At 46.7% G+C, this 20,251-nt stretch overlaps 1 protein-coding gene across 2 annotated transcripts in view; it reads right to left on the bottom strand.

Annotated features, from left to right (window-relative positions):
- CFAP69 (cilia and flagella associated protein 69) overlaps nt 1-20,251 on the bottom strand; it is a 340,683-nt gene that overhangs the window by 14,831 nt on the left and 305,601 nt on the right. For both annotated transcript variants that reach the window (XM_069211560.1, XM_069211561.1), the window contains one exon: nt 7,037-7,141. In XM_069211560.1, coding sequence (XP_069067661.1) covers nt 7,037-7,141 — 105 coding nt within the window. The remainder of the gene's footprint in view (nt 1-7,036; nt 7,142-20,251) is intronic.

The following is a 20,251-nucleotide window of genomic DNA, read 5'->3' as shown; positions in this document are numbered from 1 at the left end:
CTTCTAAACCTAGAGCAGCCAATCTTGTAAATCATAATCAGATATTTGATGGAGAGTTGCCTTGTTATTTTCTTTTAATTTTGTGAGATATTTGTTTAAGGAACAGAGATTCAGACTTTATTTTAATCCTCACGCGTTGTTAGGAAAGAGGAATTATGTTCAGTAGAATTACTGATCTATTTGAGTTTTTTGGCATCCTTTCAACTGCACACTTGAGCAGTAGTTTCACCCCTTTACTTATGATGTTTACCAGGGTCCTGATTCACAAAGGGCATCCACACTCGTGGCGGAGTCTCAACACTTGTAGCGGAATCACTGTAATGAGAATTCTCATTTTGGAGATTCCAATATGAGTGCAGAGACTCTGCCAAGATTGCGGGGCCTGCGCCAAAAGTACAAAGGCTCTTTGTGCATCAGCCTGTGTGAGTTCAAGGGTGGGATCAGAGAGGCAAGGTGGGGAGCCTGATAGACACCACTCGCGATTTTATGAAAAGGCACAGGATGCCAATATTATGCAATCCTCCCTCCTGGTCTGAAGATATCTTCTTCTACTACACAAAATCGGCCCCCATTCCTCCCTCTGGAGCATCTGGTAACTTTTGAAATGAAATTAGAGTCCTGGCTTTTAAAATGGCAGAGGTTTGATGAGTGACTGCTGTAGCTCATCTCTAACATGCTGGTTACACTGACAATAAACTGATACTTGGGTAACAACTGGGGTGCTTGTCTCGAGCATGTATACAGAGAAAACTGAATACACTTAATTTCCAGTACTACTGACAGATTTGCCAGAGCAGGGAGGTCAAAACCACTAAACATGGAGTTTATGTAAACCGGTTTAGCAAGGAAACTGCCTTCATTCCAAACCTGGGCCCTCATTAGGACTTTGGAGGTTAATTTCACTGACCGCCAAAGCCCAACCCGCAGACGACTGCCAGCGCTGGCGGTTAGCAGACCATCAGATTACGAGTGCTGGCTGCTTTCTGCCGTTAATGAGGTGGAAAGCAGCCAACAGTCGTGCTGGTGGGCTGCCCTGCAGAGGCGGTCCCTCGCTGGCACCACCACACCAGCAGGACTCTGCCCACCATATTACAAGCTGTAATATGGCTTGGCAGAGTACTGCTGGCATGGTGGTGGTGGCGAGGGTGGAGCCATCCCCTCCCAGACGTTCCCCCTTGTCTGAGGAGGTAAGTGGGGGGCAGGGGTCTGTGTGTTTGGGTGCATGTGTGCATGTTTGCGGAGGGGGGTGCTGAATGCGTGCGTGTATGCAAGTGAATGTGAATGTGTGTGTGCGAGTGAATGGGGGTGTCTGTTTTCATGAATGTGAGTGAGTGAGTATGTCTGAATGCATGTATGCGTATGCTCAATGGGTGTGTATGCATGCATGTGTGTGTGAAGGGGTGTGGGGGTGCGTGTGTAAGTGTGTGGACAGGTGGGGGATGTGTGCATGTGTGGGAACATGTGTGTATGTGTGCTGACGACAAGAATGAAGATTCCTGTTGCCAGGTGCATGACCACCAGGGTTTTCATTGAAGGGTGACCGCCACGGAAAGCCTGGCAGTTTGCACCTTCGTAATCCAGATTGCAAGCTGAGGCCTGCCGCTGGGTTGGAGGTGCTCCCCGCCAGCTGTGGCAGTACGAGTGCACCGGCAAACCTGGCGGGGTTGAGGAGGCTTGACATCTGCCAAGCCTCACAACTCTTAATGTGGTGGTCCTTACCGCCAGCTCCGCAGCGGTAGGACCCCCACGGCAAGGCTGGCGGTCTCATGACCACCAGCCTCATAATGAGGGCCCTAGATAGGAGTATTACACCTTACGCCTGAATAAGCCATGGCCGCGCCTGTTTTTGTAAAATGTGACTCATCATCTTCAAGTTTGGCAGATGAAGTTTGAAACATGAGAATCTGAAGATATGGGTGAGATCCAAACCCTTGGGTCACAAAGTGCAGGTCTGTGTCTACAATATTCTGATGGTATATATTTCAGCTTCTCCCAGGCTTCCATAAATAGATATAGCAGTGATTGATTAAGTTGTACCAAGAGACTGTTGATAACTACTAACAGCTGCAATGTTTTTATAAGTTGTTGTTGTTTGATCTTAGTTGTGCCAGTTGCACTTTTAAAACTTCCACAGCTATTTTGCTTAATGTTTCAGTATTCCTTATCCTTTTGGCATGAGGAAATTGCCTACTTATGATGTATTTAGGTCCCTTGCATTCTGTAAATCTGTGAAATCCTTTTCCTTGTAGTCTTAAAATTTAGATAATCGCCTGCACATTCTATGGTCAGTCATCATTGCTTTTCTAATTGTTTGCTGCGGTGTCAAAACTTTTTCTACAATTGTACGATTGACCTTTGCAGTTACTATCAGTGTAGTTAGTGCCGAATGTGCTGGAACCAATGGCCATGGTGGAACCTACCTCAAATGCAATGCTAATCCTTGCCACCGACCTGGGGCAAGAGCTTCCAGCTTCCTTCTCTTTGTTTTTAATAACTTGACAATGGAAGTTTCTGTAAGTGGATAATAGGTCAGAAGAGCCAACAGGGCTACCTAGGACCTACCTTAGGGGTGTCTTACATGTAAGAAATGGGAAGGTTTAGGCCTGGCAAGTGGGTACACTTGCCAAGTTGAATTTACAGTTAAAACTGCACACACAGACACTGCAGTGGCAGGTCTGAGACGTGATTACAGAGCTACTTATGTGGGTGGCACAACCAGTGCTGCAGGCCCACTACTAGCATTTGATTTACAGGCCCTGGGCACCTCTAGTGCACTGCGCTAGGGACTTACTAATAAATCAAATTTGCCAATCATGGATAAGCCAATTACATACACATTTTGTAAAGGAGCACTTGCACTTTAGCACTGGTTAGCAGTGGTAAAGTGCCCAGAGTAACAAAAACAGCAAAATCAGAGTCCAGCACACATCAACAACCTGGGAAACAGAGGCAAAAAGTTAAGGGAGACCACGCCAAGGATGAAAAGTCTAACAGCGGGACATGTACAGTACTTATGTGTTTAACATGTCCTAACAGTGAAATACTGCCAAATTCGTTTTTCACTGTTGCAAGGCCTATCTTTCTCATGGGTTAATATGGGGACTGCCTTTAAATATTATTAAAGTGCAGTTTCCCTTAGGGAGCAGATAGAAATGTGGAGTTTAGGGTCTCTAAACTCACAATTGAAAAACACACCTTTTAGTGATGTTGGTTTTTAGATTGTGTGTTTGAAAATGCCACTTTTAGAAAGTAGGCATTTTCTTGCTTAAACCATTCTGTGACTCTGCCTGTTTGTGGATTCCCTGTCTGGGTCAGTTTGACAATTAGGCTGTTTGTACCTCTCCCTAGACAGTGACAAAAAGGGAGCTGGGGTATAGCCTGCATATCCTAATGAGCCATCTTTGCTAGGAGGGAGGGGCGAAGTGGTCACTTACACCTGAAAGGGCTGTGCCTTTCCTCACATAATGCAGTCTCCAACCCCCTGATGTGTGTCTGGGGCCTGGCCTGTGTAAGGCAGGATCTTACAAACAAGAGAGACTTTCCTTTGAAGTAGGCCTACTTCAAAGGCAGAAAGGGGTATAAGAAGAGCCCCCAAAACCCCTGAAAATTAGATCACTTCTGGAATCAAGAGGAACTCATGCCAAGGAGAAGAGCTGAAGAGCTGAGGAACAGTGCTGCCCTGCCTCTGACTGTGCTTTGCAGAGCTATCCTGCAGTTGCTGCTTCTGCCTGTGAAAGAGGACAAAGACTGGACTTTGTGGTATATTCCTGCTTGAGGAGAATCTCCAAGGACTTGGATTGAGCTTGCCCCCTGTTCTGAAGTCTCAGGGCCATCAAAGACTTTCCCTACCGGAACCTGGACTCTCTGCTGAGACTCCTGCCATGACAGGGGGTGCCCTATCCAGTCCCTGGGCCCTTGGAAGGAGAAGCTGGTGAAAATCCACAAAACCTGAATTCGGATGACTACGGACAGACGCCGCTGCCAAATCCCGTGACGCTGCCTGCAACAGATTCCGTGGTCCTCGCTGGAGTGTGACAACCCTGACAGGCCCAACACTGCTGCAGTCCCACTGAAGTCCACGACTCCGTGGAAGTCGCCGCACCACGTCGTGACCGACGCTGCCCAAAGTGCACGGATTCAACGCTTCGCACCGCCGCCGCCGCCTCACCTCCACCGCTCCGCAGCAATGACCCGATGCCTCTTCGTGACACCTCCGCTCCTTCGCCCCGCAGCACCGGAACCTACGCCGTTGCGATCCAGTGATGCTGTGATCCCCGACTTCACGCACTGACTTGTGCTCACAGGATACTAAGGTACTGTGCTTTGGGGTCTGCGTGAATCCGTACCCAGCCGCCTTTGGCATCGGATTGTTGGGAACGACTTCATCATGACGCAGTGTTATCACCTCATCGAAGCATTTTGTGTTTCTAAGCGCTATTTTTTAGTTTAATCTTTAAAAATTCATAACTTGACTTCTGTATGTCGCATTTTTGTCATTTCGGTCTTGTTTTGTTTAGATAAATATTGGCTATATTTCTAAACCTGTGTTGAGTCATTTTGTGGTGTTTTTACTGCATTAATGTGTGTGTTGGTACAAATACCTTACACCTGGTCTCTGAAGTTAAGCCTACCTGCTCGTGCCAAGCTACCAAGGGGGTGAGCGGAGGTTAACTGAGGGTGATTCTCCCTTACCCTGACTAGAGTGAGGGTCCTTGCTTGGACAGAGGGTAACGTGACTGCCAACCAAAGACCCCATTTCTAACAGTGCACTATCCTATCCTGCTAAGTGTTACTGCAGAACCTTGCCATAATGCCTTCACATAGCAACTGTGTTATGTTTACCCTCTCACTTCCAAAACCAATCCCTCCTCCCATCTACCTGTCGGCTGCACTGCATCCTCCATGAATGGTGACAGTAGCAGTCGACACAGACAATGCAATAAAGCTATCTTTGCTCAAATTAAAAACATAAGTGCTCATGCACACCGCAACAGTCCAAAGCAAAAGGCATACATTACAGGCTTAGAATAAACATCCTTTGGCTTAACAACAATACACGAGAAGATAGTAACTATAAACAAAGGGCTACAAAAAGCTTCACATCTTCTACTCCCCTCATCATACTAGAGTGGAAAATTCCAAAATGCCATCGTTCAAACCACTTGATGCATTATGTCTCCTAAAAATCATCGCTATCATCAATCTCTCTATGTGAGCCAACATCGCTCAACCAGGAAATAGAATGAAAGCACGTGCCTAAATACATGTCCTACTTAGGGCCTGAAGTATGAAACCTCACATGCTTTATTTAAGACCACAAAATAGTGGTTTACAATACAGTAAACACATGCCGTGATTCAGTAAAGAGGATCTGAATCGTGAAATGGATTTACCAACTCGTTCTCAATCAGTTTGGAAAGTGCATAATAATAGCGTTCCCTTCTAATTGTGAAGAGATGTATCAATGGTTTGTAACTGCAGTTGCGGTCACAAACTAGTAACTGACACGACAAAGGAGGGTGTCACGCTTCAAAGAAAGTTGTCAACCATTCGCAAAGAAGAAAGTGACCACGATGGGCAGCTTCCCCTTTGGGAATTGTGTCAGCTCACCTCAGGTGGTGAGGCCAGGGCTGGTGGCTTGCTGTTCCATACATCCAATATTATTGATTTTTCCTTTTTTACTACAATAGACGCAAATAATGGATCACGGTGTCTAGAACAGCCAGGGGGTGAGTCTGTTGCTTCCATCTTAGTCACAGCCTGTGTCCATAACGTTTGAGAAATTGTCTACACAAATGACATCAGGAAAAGAACCATATAATTCCTTCTTCTCACTGCTGCTGTCCAATATTAGCGTAGATACCCCAAAAAATCTTGAAAAGGGAAATGCTCTGTACCTAACAGAAACTAAAAACAGGGTGAGTGGGCACACAAAAAGTGGGAAGGGTGCTTGGGTGGGGTCTAGGCTAATGGCACAACAGAAGGCTACAGCCTGTGCCAAGTATCCACTAAGTACGATCCGCACCAACTCTGAGTGAGGCGAATTCTGGACAATGGATCCAATACCCCTACCCTTAGAGCCCACTTGACAAGGGCTTTGACCATGTATGTTGGCTGCCTGGGAAACAGTGTTTAGCTTTTGCCCACACTGTACACCCTGTAGCCATGGCCTACGGTGTGAGGGTCATCTATTATTTTATTTTTCAAAGTTCTTAAACTGTTTGGCAGCCAGCACTGAAGGCAGTCATTAGTATAATTGTTGCGAATCTTTATAGATTGACATAATTTTGTTAGCACCTTGCCTCGTCTGCAGCCCATCACCCTCATATTGTCACACCCTCGATTGAGTATCACTGTTCTCTCCTTTAATTCCAAAGGGTTAAAGTGTGCTCTTCTGGCCACTATGTGTGCCACACGATTTTTCTGGCTTAACACATAATTTGTGAACCTTTCACATCAGTGGATGAAATTCTAGTCTGAAACAGCCAGTCAGATTGTCGGTGTTTGTGATGTATGTGGACACTAAAGTGGCCACCTTAAAAACAATGTCTCCCCCAATCAGACTCGTGTTAATGTTTAACTTGCATTTCACAAACCGAAAGCTTGTAGTCAAGATAACTCCTATAATCGGTTTGAAACTCCATATGCCGTAGATGACCACTGACTACAAGATCATATCACTGTAGGTGTTAGCTATACTCTGCCTGTCTTCCCACCACCACACCAACACCTATTAGTTGGTGTCTACTGCTTGTTTTCTGTCTGCTGTTGCACTCATTAAACGCTTATATTCGAAGGGTTACCTCTGCATGCTCCACACTATCACTGCCTTTCTCACCAGCAATGCAATACAAACACACACCAAAACACACACAGCACCACTGCCGCAAACACAACGTTCCATGTATACCCAGTACCACAAAGAACGCATGCAACTATTGTATCTCAGACCTATTTTCTTTGCCAGTGATTGTTCCCAAATTGCATGTAGTCATTTTCTTGTGAATTGCTATTTAAATCTTTAAACCACACTTACTGTTGTACGTAGGCCTGGAATTTGGGTTGAATGGAATACTCCATTCCTGGGTCTGGCCTTTGGCCTCGAAGATTCTATGGATTTCTCCTGAAGTCTTTTTGCCTTCTATTAAACAAAAGACAAACACAATTACACCAAGGTGCATTGAGATGATTACATTTTGTTAAAAATATGAAAAATACATATTTATGAAATTCATTCTTACCTACCAATACCTGAGCACATCGCATTAGAGTTGCATGCAATACATTTACAGGGTTAAAGTAACCGAGCTCATACCGTCAAATAACCAATGCACATATCATTTCAGCTAAGTACTTAGGTGTGCTCAGTGAGGCCCCTGAAGAGGTGGAGAGTATATCAGAACTACTCTCTACGGCTCAGTTTTATGTACTATGTGTATTTAGCAATAACTGACTTTTCATGCATATAACATAGGATGACGTCAGATGACAGCGTATGTCTAGGAGACTGGTGAAGCAATATAATTCAAAAGACATGTTGTGGACCTACTGAAGAATTCAACACTGATTGTGTTACTCGGGGAATCTGTGAGCCGTGATCTGCTTGGAATTATTTACCAGAGGTGGTACTAATTTACACTGGCAGGACAAAAATAACATTTACCATCAACCAGCTTTCCCCTGCACTGGTGTCTTGTCGTAACAGAAAGGTTGGTGTGGCTTTTGACACACTGGCCGAAACTCAATTTTGTTTCCTTATTAATTTTTGAGGTTGTGGCAAAGGAAGCTGAGTGGTGAATCTCACAACTAGTTTTGTTTACAGTTATTTTTGGTTTAAGTATTAGACCCTTGTTATAATCAAGTCTATAAACGTTAGTCCCAGGCGTGCATCTTGATTTCTACTCGAAGCTACAGGCAGTGATGGGGAGGTGGATGAACGAGGGATGAGGTGGGATCAAAACTAGTTAGTCTTAGTATTCAGCAGCAGATTGTAAAGAAAAACTGATGGGCCCCAGAACTCATTATTTGTTTGTTTGTTTATTTGTGTATCTTTTACAAATTATGCACTGCCACTTTTACATGTTGCGCTTTCTTATAAACAACAGCAAACATTTTTATCTGAATTCTAAAAAACTGAGCTTTCTTAGTGTGAGTGAGGAAAGTATTGAGCCTTTGTCATAAAATCATACCTAGTTAATTCTTATGGTATTTCATCACACAGTCTGGCTTCAGACGCGGCCACGGAAGCAAAGTCAACTTGATCATTCACTCCTCTTTCTTCAAAGTCGCCTCGATAAAAGGTGCCCCACCTCTGTACATAGCATCCACTGACTTTACTACTGCAGTTGACAGAGTGGACAGAATGAGACCATGGCAAAGGTAGCACAACTGGGGCATACCGCAAATTCTACTAAGAACCCCCAGGACCCTCTACACCAAGACTTGGGTAAGAGTGAAAACATCAGCAAATAGGGTCACAACGCACACAATCTGGACCAACACTGGTGAAAAACAGAAATATATCTCAGTCCCTCTTTTGTTTAATCTCTAATTGGCTGATATAAACGATGCACTATCTGCAGGACGTCCTTTCCCCACCCAAATTTACACATACATTGTCTCCAGCATGCAGATGATATGCTACTTTTTGATCTCACTGCAGTGGGGCTCCAACGCCCTGGATGCATTTGCACGGTACTGCAAGGAAAATAAATTATCAGTCAATCACTCCAAACCCAAAATTATGGTCTGTAGAGCCAGTCCAATAAATAGCAATATGTCTTGGAGGACGTACATTTGGAACAAGTATCTAGCCTAAAGTACTTGGGCATCCACTTCAATCAGTAGGGCTCACACTCGACACAGATTACTAGCCTGAAAGAAATCTCCCTGTCCAAGGCCATGAGCTTCAAAAAATTGACAGAAAAGATGCAAGGCCCAGATCTCAAAGGCTTCTGCAAAGTAATTAATGCCAAGTTCATGCCAACCCTAACTTACAGCTCACTAATATTCAAAAACCGTGTTGCAACATGGCTGGACAAAGCTCAAACCTGATTATTATATGTGTCTATTCCACCTTCCAGATGCCATTCCGGCATTCCAACTATGTTTAGAATTTATTTGGCTAGGTATTCAAGATCACCAGCTCCAATCGGAATCCTACATGAGGAGCTCAATAGAACTTTTGGTGCATGCGAAGCATCATTGAACAAAATCTCCCACCAAAAGTAACCTAAAAAATGTTAGGCAAACATGATATCAGGAGAAGAGGACAGTCAAGAAGAATTAGCACAAAGTTTTTGTGGTTCTATGTGCGCCTCTTTATCAGGATCTGGGGAATGCCTCATACCTTTCCAGCCATATGAAACTGGGCTTCAAAAGAGAACTTATGAGGCTCAATTGAGGACTAATTAGAAGCATACAAATTTGGGTGCATAAAAGGCTCACCTGAACATAATTGTTGCCTGTGCAACTTTACGCAGGAACCTTAGATGCACATTGTTGTCTTTGCTCTTGTTTAAAAAGTTTAAGGTGCTACTGGTTAAAGCAAATATTTCGCCAACTGGGCATATATCATTGCAACCAGGCTATCACTGCATCCCTGAGTGGTGTTGATACGCAGCTGTCAGTTAAGTGTGTGAAATTCCTCAGGGAAACTCTTAAGTTACTGAACAAAGTCTCTTGGATAGCTAAAGGGGCAGTCTGCATGCAGCCAGGCAATCCTAGTCTAGAAATAGCTCCTTTGTTGTCTGTTTACCGTCATCTGCTCTAGCACCACACACTTTACTTTTGGACTCGTCAAGCTAGACGCGACTGCACTGTGCACTTTAACCCCTGGCCGGCAGCCTAGTTGTAACACTTCGGCTTCACCAACGGTGATCCAGCAAGGTAAGCTCCTGCCAGCACCAAAGCCCTTCAAGTCTGCAGATGGGAGCCATCTGGGCACTCAACACCCACTTATTGAGAAACTGTGTAAGCCAACATTCTATATACTCACATCTCACTGAATAGGGCACCCTATTAATTTATCCGTTATCACTGGGATTTTAGCCTGACGTTATTGTACTATGCATTTTACTTACCAGTTTATACCTATATCATGAGACACTGACTATGGCTGGTGGAAATTAGGCGTATTCAGGCCAGGATGAGGATGTGACAGGTCTGGTAGGCTCCTTTTAAACGTTGCGCGAATCATAAACCGAATGATATTGCACACCGCACTTTAAAGATTGTTTTACTTCGATCCAGACTGGCGTGAGCTAAGGGTAAAAGTCCCTCGCTGTTACAATCAGTACTCCTTGACTCGGACAGGGAAATTGCATCCTGACGGAAGTTTTCAAACTACTCTTTAATTGGGAGCTTGAATCCTATACACTCTGTCTTGTGTTTTAAGTTTGTGACATGGCAGAGCATGTAAGCCTTTTACTGGATAGCTAGCTTAGAGGTGTGGATTGGCTCTACAGAGGCTCTAGTTTTTCTTAAACTAGAAATGGTACCTTAAGTGTACTAGTTTTATTGATGCCATGGTGTTTCTTATACTTTTCTTTTATATTTTTTTAATTAACCTAGTAATTATTGTTAGATTTTGGGACGGTCTTAAAACTCAGTGGGCTTTATGCCGCAACCTACATGTTGTTAATGGATTCCTGGGCAGAACTGTAACACATCATGACTTTATATGGTCTGGGAAAGGCGTAATAACTAAACACTCACATGATGTATTGAATCCGCTGATGTATGCCTCGAACTGACCAAATGTGATAGGAATGGTTCTGCTCTGTTTTAACTAATTTTCTATCTTTCAAATTGTTTTGCTAATTGTTGTGGTTTTCAATAACTAAAAAGAATAAAATCTATCTATCTATCTAATGGTAAAGTACATTTAGAAATCCTACCGCTTTCAAGCTTAATATCTCAATTAAGTCCGATAAATGTCTACTTTTGTATGGGGGAAAATGTAGCACCAGAAAGCAACAGTAATCAGGATATGTACATTGAATAACTTTCTACAAGTTGCTTCTTCATCTCCAGCATGGGACCATGTGTAGGAGTACTCCATATGTTATAGAAGTACTCCAACCGAAACGCAAAAGTTTAAATTGATTTTACAGTTTGAGAAGTCATAAGATAGTTAATTGTACTGTAACAGCACGTCATAACCTTTTAGGGGCTACTAAAAGCTTTCTTGATGGTTAGTTAAGAGGATACCTCCATTGCCCGTGATTGGTAGAGTGAGGGTTCCTACTGTGACCTTTATAGGTAACACTGGGTATAATATGTGAGGTCTGGATGAATACTCCAATCACATTGCTGAAACTTTACAGCTAAGCATATCCATGAAGTGATGCAGAAAGCAATAAGACAGAATTGCTTTTGGCAAGTATATTTGGGAATTACTAGGTCATTCTGCTCTTTAGAACTTCAGTTAGTTGTGGTTACAACATGGACCAAGTTCCAGAGCCTGACTGTCCGGATATACAAAGACGTACCACTGATGCAAGACTGTCTGATAAGAGATGGTGAGGAGCTGGTTGGATTGGAAATAGAGGTCCTTCAGTGGCTATAAGTGGGAAGTTTCATTTGAAGGAAGATCAATCAAGTGTCAAATCTGGCTGATGGACTATGCAGACAGCCCACCCACAATAACATAATCTTACCACTGGTAGCCAGTATAGGGCTTAAAGAGCTACATTGATATGAATGCACATGCCAGATCAGGGTACCTTTTTTTTTTTGCTCATGGGTATGACCCTTGAGCCGTACGGAAACATATCACAACCATATATTTTCAAAACTTAAACGTCCTAAAGTTTCTTTCATTGGGTCCAGGACCTTCTGTGCTGACTGACCAACCAGCGCAATGCACTAACATGACATTGCTCAGATTTTCAGTGATTTTTTTGCTTAAAACATGGTAATTCCCTCAGGCTTCGTCAGACAAGAACATTTCCCTGCATAGGCTTGACTCATATTCTTATTCCCTTGGGCTCCTTAGTGTCTGGGATAATGGACACTGGTGATTTTTCAGTAGATATGAGAAAGGATCCACCCACTAGACCAGGGAATGTGTTTGTGAGAGTAGCTTTCAGTTAGAAAGACTGTAGTATCCGGGCCATGGTTCACTGGCACCCAAATAAACCACTAGCCCTGAACATTTCTGGTAACAAAAAACTAAATGGATTCCAGGATTGTGCGAATCTCTGAGTGTTTTATTAGACAGACAAATGTGAAAATGTCAAAGCATGAGAAAGAAATCACAGTTTCTTAATTTGTCTGTGACAGAAATCTGTGGAACGGCCTTGCCTGTGTCTTGAGCTTTTACCATGGGAGCAAGGCTTTTAACAACCACTATAGTCCTTGGTAGCGGGCTATAGAAGAAGTTACTTTCTTTCAGAAATGCTCTTTCTGGCGGTTACTTGAACTGCAGATACATAACTTTGAAAATATTTCCCCAGGCGACAGACTGACTCCAGAAGCCCAAAAGCATGGAGGTAAGAGGCATCCATACTAATGTTGCTCAGCTCTGGAAGGGAGGAGCAGAGCCACATATAAGTCCCCCCCCCCACGTGTGCGCTTATGTCAATTGGTTTCAAAGGCTCGTCCGCACCCTCAGATGAAGAGGCTTCGGCAAAGTGATTTGACCAGGGTGCAGGCCTCAAGTTTGGAACCTTATTAGGTGGAAAAGAGTCCATTCCAAAGAACAGGGAGGTGGAAGGGAGATGGGGAATCTGAGGTTAGATAGAGTATCTACCAGAAAGAACATTACCAAAGATAAGTAACTTCTGATGGATATTTCTTACCAAGTGAATAGATAGCTAAGCAGGACCTCCACAGATGGTTGGTCTGTGTCAGATGAACAAGTCCTGCAGAACCAAACATGCAAAATGTCCACCACAGACATGTCAAGGGAATAGTGTTTCAGGAATGTGCGCATTGACACTTATGTAGCAGCTTGACAAATATCCAGTACAGGCACTACATGCACAAGTGTTGTAGTACCAGAATTGACTCGAGTGGAATAAGCCTTTAATCTTCAGGCTGCTGCTTCTTAACTAATCCGTAGCAGATTGTAATGCAGAAGACTATGCATCTATCAATCAATCAATCAATGCATTTATAGAGTGCGCTACTCACCCGAGAGGGTCTCAAGGCGCTGGGGAGGGGGGGTGGGTTACTGCTGCTCGAAAAGCCACGTCTTGAGGCGCTTCCTGAAGGTGAGATGGTCCTGGGTAGTTCTTAGGTGTGCGGGGAGGGAGTTCCATGCTTTGGCTGCCAGGTAGGTGAAGGATTTTCCTCCTGCAGTGGTTCTGCGGATACGTGGGACGTTGGCGAGGGCGAGGCTGGCTGAGCGAAGCTGACGGGTGGGCGTGTAGAACGAGAGGCGGCTGTTGAGGTATTTGGGGCCCATGTTGTGGAGAGCTTTGTGTGCGTGAGTGAGGAGCCTGAAGGTGATCCTCTTGTTGACGGGGAGCCAGTGCAGGTGTTTCAGGTGGGCGGATATGTGGCTGTGGCGAGGGATGTCGAGGATGAGGCATGCGGAGGCGTTCTGTATGCGTTGGAGACGTTTCTGTAGCTTTGCGGTGGTCCCTGCGTATAGGGTGTTTCCGTAGTCCAGACGGCTTGTGACGAGGGCATGGGTAACTGTCTTTCTGGTTTCGGCAGGGATCCATCTGAAGATTTTTCGGAGCATGCGTAGGGTGTTGAAGCATGATGACGAGACGGCATTGACTTGCTTGGTCATAGTGAGGAGGAGGTCCAGGATGAATCCGAGGTTGCGTGCGTGGTCTGAGGGGGTTGGTGCGGTGCCCAGAGCCGTGGGCCACCAGGAGTCGTCCCAGGCAGAAGGGGATTGTCCGAGGATGAGGACTTCCGTCTTGTCTGAGTTCAGCTTTAGGCAGCTGAGGTTCATCCATTCCGCAACGTCTTTCATTCCTTCCTGTAGGTTGATTTTGGCGGTGGTTGGGTCTTTGGTGAGGGAGAGTATCAGCTGGGTGTCGTCGGCGTAGGAGATGATGTTGATGTTGTGTTTGCGTGCGATGTCGGCGAGGGGGCTCATGTAGATATTGAAGAGGGTTGGGCTGAGCGAGGAACCTTGGGGTACGCCGCAGATGATCTTGGTGGGTTCTGAGCGAAAGGGCGGGAGGTAGACTCTTTGGGTTCTGTCGCAGAGGAACGAGATGATCCAGTCAAGGGCCTGTCCTAGGATTCCAGTGGAGCGGAGGCGGGTTATTAGGGTGCGATGGCACACGGTGTCGAAGGCAGCCGAGAGGTCCAGGAGGATGAGGGAGGTTGTTTCTCCGTTGTCCATCAGAGTTCTGATGTCATCGGTGACTGCGATGAGGGCGGTTTCTGTGCTGTGGTTGGCCCAAAATCCTGATTGGGAAGGGTCGAGCGAGTTGTTAGCTTCAAGAAAATTGGTCAGCTGCTTGTTGACGGTCTTCTCGATGACCTTGGACGGGAAGGGGAGAAGAGAGATGGGACGGAAGTTCTTCAGGTCATTGGGGTCAGCCGTGGGTTTTTTCAGGAGGGCGTTGACTTCCGCGTGTTTCCAGCTCTCGGGGAAGGTGGCAGATGAGAATGAGCTGTTGATGATGCTCCGGAGATAGGGGTGATGATGGAGTCGGCTTTGTTGAAGATGTGATGGGGGCACGGGTCCGAGGGGGAGCCGGAGTGGATGGTGTTCATGGTGATTCTGGTCTCCTCAGAGCTGATTGGGGTCCAGGCGTTGAGTGTAGTGGTGGGGGCTGTTGGTTCGGTGGTGGGCGGCGGGGTCTGGGGTCCGAAGCTGTCGTGTAGGTCTGCGATCTTTCGGTGGAACAAAGTAGCAAGGGAGTTGCAGAGTTCTTGTGAGGGCGTGATGACGTTGGAGCTGGCGCTGGGGTTGGGGTTGGAGAGCTCTTTGACGATGTTGAAGAGTTCTTTGCTGTTGTGGGTGTTGTTGTCTAGTCGCTCTTTGAATGATGTCTTTTGGTGGAGCGGATCAGCTGATGGTGTTCACGGGTGGCGATCTTGAGGGCTGACATGTTTTCTGTGGTGCGTTCTCTGGGCCAGGTTTTTTCGAGGGTACGGCAGGATTTCTTGGATTCTTTGAGGGCGTCCGTGAACCACGGGGGTTTCCTGATGCTGGTCCCGCTTGGGTGGCTTTTAAGTGGAGCGAGGTTTTCGGCACAGTTGGCGATCCACTGTGTGAGGCTGAGGGCTGCGTTGTTGGCGTCAGTGGTGATGGCTGGTGGGTTTTCGTTCAATGTTGAGAGGAACTGCTCTGTGGAGATTTTGCTCCAGTGTCTGCGGGGGATTTGTTGTGTGCGATGGTGGTGGGTCTCCCGTTTGAAGGTGAAGTGGACGCATCTGTGGTCGGTCCAGTGTAGTTCAGAGGAGTGGCTGAAGGATATGTGGTTGCTGGCGGAGAAGATGGGGTCGAGCGTGTGGCCAGCGGTGTGGGTGGGGGTGTTCACCAGTTGCTTGAGTCCGAGGTTGGCGAGGTCGGCAAGCAGGGTGGCGGTGTTGTTGTCGTTGTTTTTCTCCAGGTGGAAGTTCAGGTACCCGAGGAGGATGTAGTCTGGAGAGGCTAGGGCGTGCGGGCTGATGAAATCTGTGATGGTTTCGCTGAATTGGGTGCGTGGGCCCGGGGGCCTGTAGACGAGAGTTTCTCTGAGGGTGGTTCTGGGGTCGGTGTGGACGTGTACGTGTTCGGCGGCGAGGGGGGTGTCTTCGGTGGTGGTCGTGATGTTGATGGAGTTCCTGTAGATGATGGCGATTCCTCCACCGGTTTGGTTGATGCGGTCCTTCCGGGCGATCTTGTAGCCGTCGGGGATGGCTATGGCGATGTCAGGAGCCGAGGAGGCGTTCATCCAGGTTTCTGTGATGAAGGCGACGTCTGGTGCTGTTGTGTCCAGGAGGTCCCATAGTTCGATGGCGTGCTTGTGGACGGAGCGTGTGTTGAGGAGGATGCACTTGAGGTGGTTGTTGGTGCGAGGGCCGGTGGGAGGTCTGCAGACTCGTGGAATGTGTACTTGCAGGCTTGACAGGTGAAGGGTCCATGAGCATGTTTAGGGCTGGCTTAGTAGCAGGTGGCTGTTTGTCCGGGGTTGAGGGCGTTGAGGGAGGCGGCGTCGTATCTTAGTCAGGTGTTTTGAGCGCGGTGGGGGCCAGAGGTTCTGGCGCTGGGCGCGGTCCAGGCGCGGATGGGCACAGACGGGCTTGCCTTTGGTGCGCCTCTGGTGCGCCAGCGCCGCTGCCGCACAGCGGCCGCCATAAGAGGGAAGGGGGGAGGAGGGGTCAGCTGGGAGGCAGGACAGCGAATGGGAGCAGGGGGGGCGGGGCCGCACGGGTGGCAGCGGCGGGAAAAAGCGGGAAAGCGCACAGCAAAAGAAAAATAAACAGTGGAAAGCAAAGAGCAAAAGGGAAATGGCAAGAAACAGTGGAAAGCAAAGAGCAAAAGAGAAATGGCAGGAAACAGTGGAAAGCAAAGAGCAAAAGAGAAATGGCAAGAAACAGTCGAAGGTCAAGAGAAGAACCTGAAATACCTGAACACCCTAGCAAGGCGAAACTGTTCTTTTCTGCAGTGCCTTGCTTAAGAAGCCCACGAAGAATCGTCCACCCTAATGTCGCTGGTATGATACATGTAAAAATAAGGGATATCTTGGGATCCAAACAATGTAGTCTGTCTTTCTCTATTGTGGGATGAGGCGGAGCAAAGAATGTCAGGAGCCTGTTCAACATGAAAAGATATTACGATTTTCTGTAGACATGCAGCTCAAGTTCTGAACACTACGTTGTAAGGCGGCTGGATCGAGAGCACCTGAAGCTCACTCAAACGATGAACTGACGTTATTGCGATCAACAATACCATTTTCAGGGTCAACAGATGTAGTGGGCAGCTGTGCATTGGCTGAAATGGGGTGCCCTTTAGGAAAATGAGAACCAAATTAAAGCCCCACTGTGGCATCACAAAGAGCTTCAGTGGAAAACTTATGCTGTAAACCTTTAAGAAATATCATCACAACAAGTAATTTAAACAAGGAAGGCTGGTCTGGCAACCTTATAAAAGCTGAAAGAGCTAACAAATAGCCTTTAAAAGTGTCCAGCACAAGTTCTTAGTGGGCCAACAACAAAACAGACAAATACATTTCAGACAGCTTAGCTTGTAGCAGGTTAATCTGGCGGGTACCGCACCAAAAGGCAAACTTGTCCCAGTGTCAGCAAACACTGAATTTATAGATGGGCTCCTGGCTGTCAGAAAAACATCAGCCTCCTTGGGAGGATGATCAAAGGAAACTATCTGCTGTTGCTCAATCTCCATGCTTGGAGATGCAGATTGTGAAGACCCGGGTGCATAACCCTGCCCTTTTGCTGAGACAGTATCTTCCTGAGGCAGCAACTTGATTGAAGGACAGATGCTCATGCCCAGAGGTTCTGGATACCATATCCTTCTGGCCCAATCCGGAACCACTGGGATGACTTGGGCCCAGGTGGTCTTGATCTTAAAGGTGAGAAGGCATACAGGAGTCCCAACCTCCACTCCAGGAAGAGTGAGTCTCAGAGAGAGTGCCTTCTTAGAAACGATGCTGGGCAAAAACATGACATTGCATGTTCTCAGCAGTGCAAAATGTTTGAGACAGGGTTCTCCAGATTACTGGAAAACACCTTGTGCCACCACAGCATGTAAATGCCAATCATGATCTGCCAGGCGACAGTGACTTTCCACCCTGGTGTTTAGACACCCCGACAGGTGGTTCACAATCAGAGAAATGGCCTGACGAGTTTGCCACTGCCCGAGGCACAGAGCCTTTTGGTACATAGCCAAAGACTCCACATCAACCTGCTTGTTACAGTCCCACATGCCACTGGTGTTATCTGTGAGCTCCTGAACTGGCCTTTCTTTGATAGATGGTAGGAATGCCTTCAACATCAAGCATATCACCCATAACTTCAACAAACTGATGTGAAGGAGGATTTCCTCTGGAGATGAGAGTCCTCTGATCTCCGCCTCTCATAGATGACTTCCCCAGCACACTAGTGATGCATTTGTGACCACTGTCAGCTCTGGGTGGGGTAAGGAAAGGAGTCTGCCATTGGCCCAATCGCAGTTCCGCAGCAACCTCTGCAGATATTTTGCAGCCTCCTCTGGAACCTGGATGGAATCCAATGAGTTCCTCCTGGTGCTGAGCCCAGTAGGACTTCAGATCCCACTGCAGAGCCCAGATGGGCCATCTGGCATTTTCGACTAGCAGTACGCAGGAGGCCAATAGTGGCAGATGCCTCACCACCATCCAGAGTGAGATCCTAAACAGAGGCTGAAACATTGGGATCACTGTCCGAAATGTCCTTGGCTCTGTGCTCCAGGGGAAAGGCACAAAACTACACAGTATCCTAGATGGCTCAGATGAAGAGGAGATTTTGCAAATAAGCTGGATGTAACCATGGCACATTGGTAGTGAAACCCAACAATATTAGGTTTGCTGTTGTCTCAAGGTGGTCTAAGACTGTGTGGGTTCAGCCTGCCTTCAATAGTCAGTTGCTGAGGTAGGGGAAGTCTAGAACACCCAGAGTCTGAAGGTGTACTACTAGCATCAGCAACACTTTTGTGAACACCTCATGGGCATTGGTAAGGCCAAAATGGAACACTGCAACCTAAAATGCTCCAGGTCCACTGTGAAGCGCAAATCATAGCTGTAGGACGGGAATATGGAAATACATGTCCTACATGTCAAGACTACTATCCAGTTTGCAGGCACCAGAGCGTACAAAACTCCAGCCAGCGTCAGTATTTTGCACGTGTCCTTCCTCAGGTAGGGGTTCAAAGGGCAGATATCTAAAATAGGATGAAGGCATCAGTCCTGGGGCACAAGGAAGTAGCAGGGGCAACATCCCACTCCCTATTTCTGAGGCCAGAACACACTCTATGGCTCATTTGGCCAAAAGTGCCTGCACTGCCTGCTGCAAAATGGACATGTGCTCCTCTGTCAGCCACGCTGATTGGGTAGAAATAAATGGGAAGGTGCAGGCCAATTGGACAAATTGGAGGACCCATGTGTCCTAAGTGATGTCTCTGCACCTTTACAGGAAATATCTGGCCCTGCCTTCTACATGGTGGGTGTGTGTCAAAAAAGACACACTAAAGCAGTTTTGCAGTTGTGGTCGGAAGAGGGGCTGGAGATTGAACTCCACATTGTTCCTGATGCTCAGAACATTTTCTCTGAGAGCCACAGCCTCGGCCAAGAAATGGCTGAGAAGGATGTTGTGCAGGTGGCAGGGTCTGGCCCTGGTAATATTGAAAATCCCTGTTGTAACCATGGAAGTTGCAAAACTGTTGGGGATAATACTTAGTCGGGATAGACAGACCCAGAGCATGCACCGTGGCATGAATTTCTTTGAACCTTTCCAAGGATGAGCCACGTTATCACCAAAGAGGCGAAAGCCATTGAATGGTAGGCCATTAAGGATGCCTGGACATTCCCTGAGAAGCCTACAGACCTCATCCAGGCATGGTGCCGAAACACCACACAGGTGCCCATTACCTGACCCGAGCAAATGGCTGTGTCCAGACCAGAGAGAACAACAAATGTTGCTGTATCCCGGCGTTCTTGTATGGTAAGGTCTTAAGACACTCATAGATCTTCCGGACCTGCCAGCAGGATTTTACTTACCATATTTCACAGAGCATGGCTGCAGCGAACTAAGAGGTAACTGTGTGTTTCCAGAATGTAAAGTAAGGCTGGCAGAAGAGAACTTGCACTTGCCAAAAGTCTTCATGCATTTAGATCACATGTCTAGCCCACTGGCATCCTGTAATTCTGTGTACCAATTGTACTCATAATAGTATTTTACAAATGTGTCCCCTTCAACGCAGTCATTGATGTCAGAATCAGAACCAAAGAGCTGACAAAGTATCAACTCTGCCATGTGGTAAAGACAATGTGTCAGAGTCCAGAGTGTTGGCTACTGACTGTGTTCCAGTGGACTGGGGGTGCAGGCGAGGTCAAGGTTGACAGGAGGTTGGCTTGGAGTTGGAAACCATGATTGGTGATGGATCCTCTTCCCGTGCCAGCAGCATCAGTGCCTATTTTAAAGGGAATGATGCAGTAAGTGGCGCCAAGACCTAATTCAGCATTAAAGGCAGTATGGAACCCCAAGGGGTTCAATAGGCACAGATGGTGCCATGGTCAAACACACAGGCAGAACCCTGACCGGAGGCCACTGCAGATCATTGGAGTCTGAAGGCCCACCAAAGAAAGCTAGACACATG

This window comes from Pleurodeles waltl, chromosome 10 (genome assembly GCF_031143425.1).
Source record: "Pleurodeles waltl isolate 20211129_DDA chromosome 10, aPleWal1.hap1.20221129, whole genome shotgun sequence".
Taxonomy (NCBI): Eukaryota; Metazoa; Chordata; class Amphibia; order Caudata; family Salamandridae; genus Pleurodeles; species Pleurodeles waltl.
This window is presented reverse-complemented; position numbering and strand designations above follow the sequence as displayed.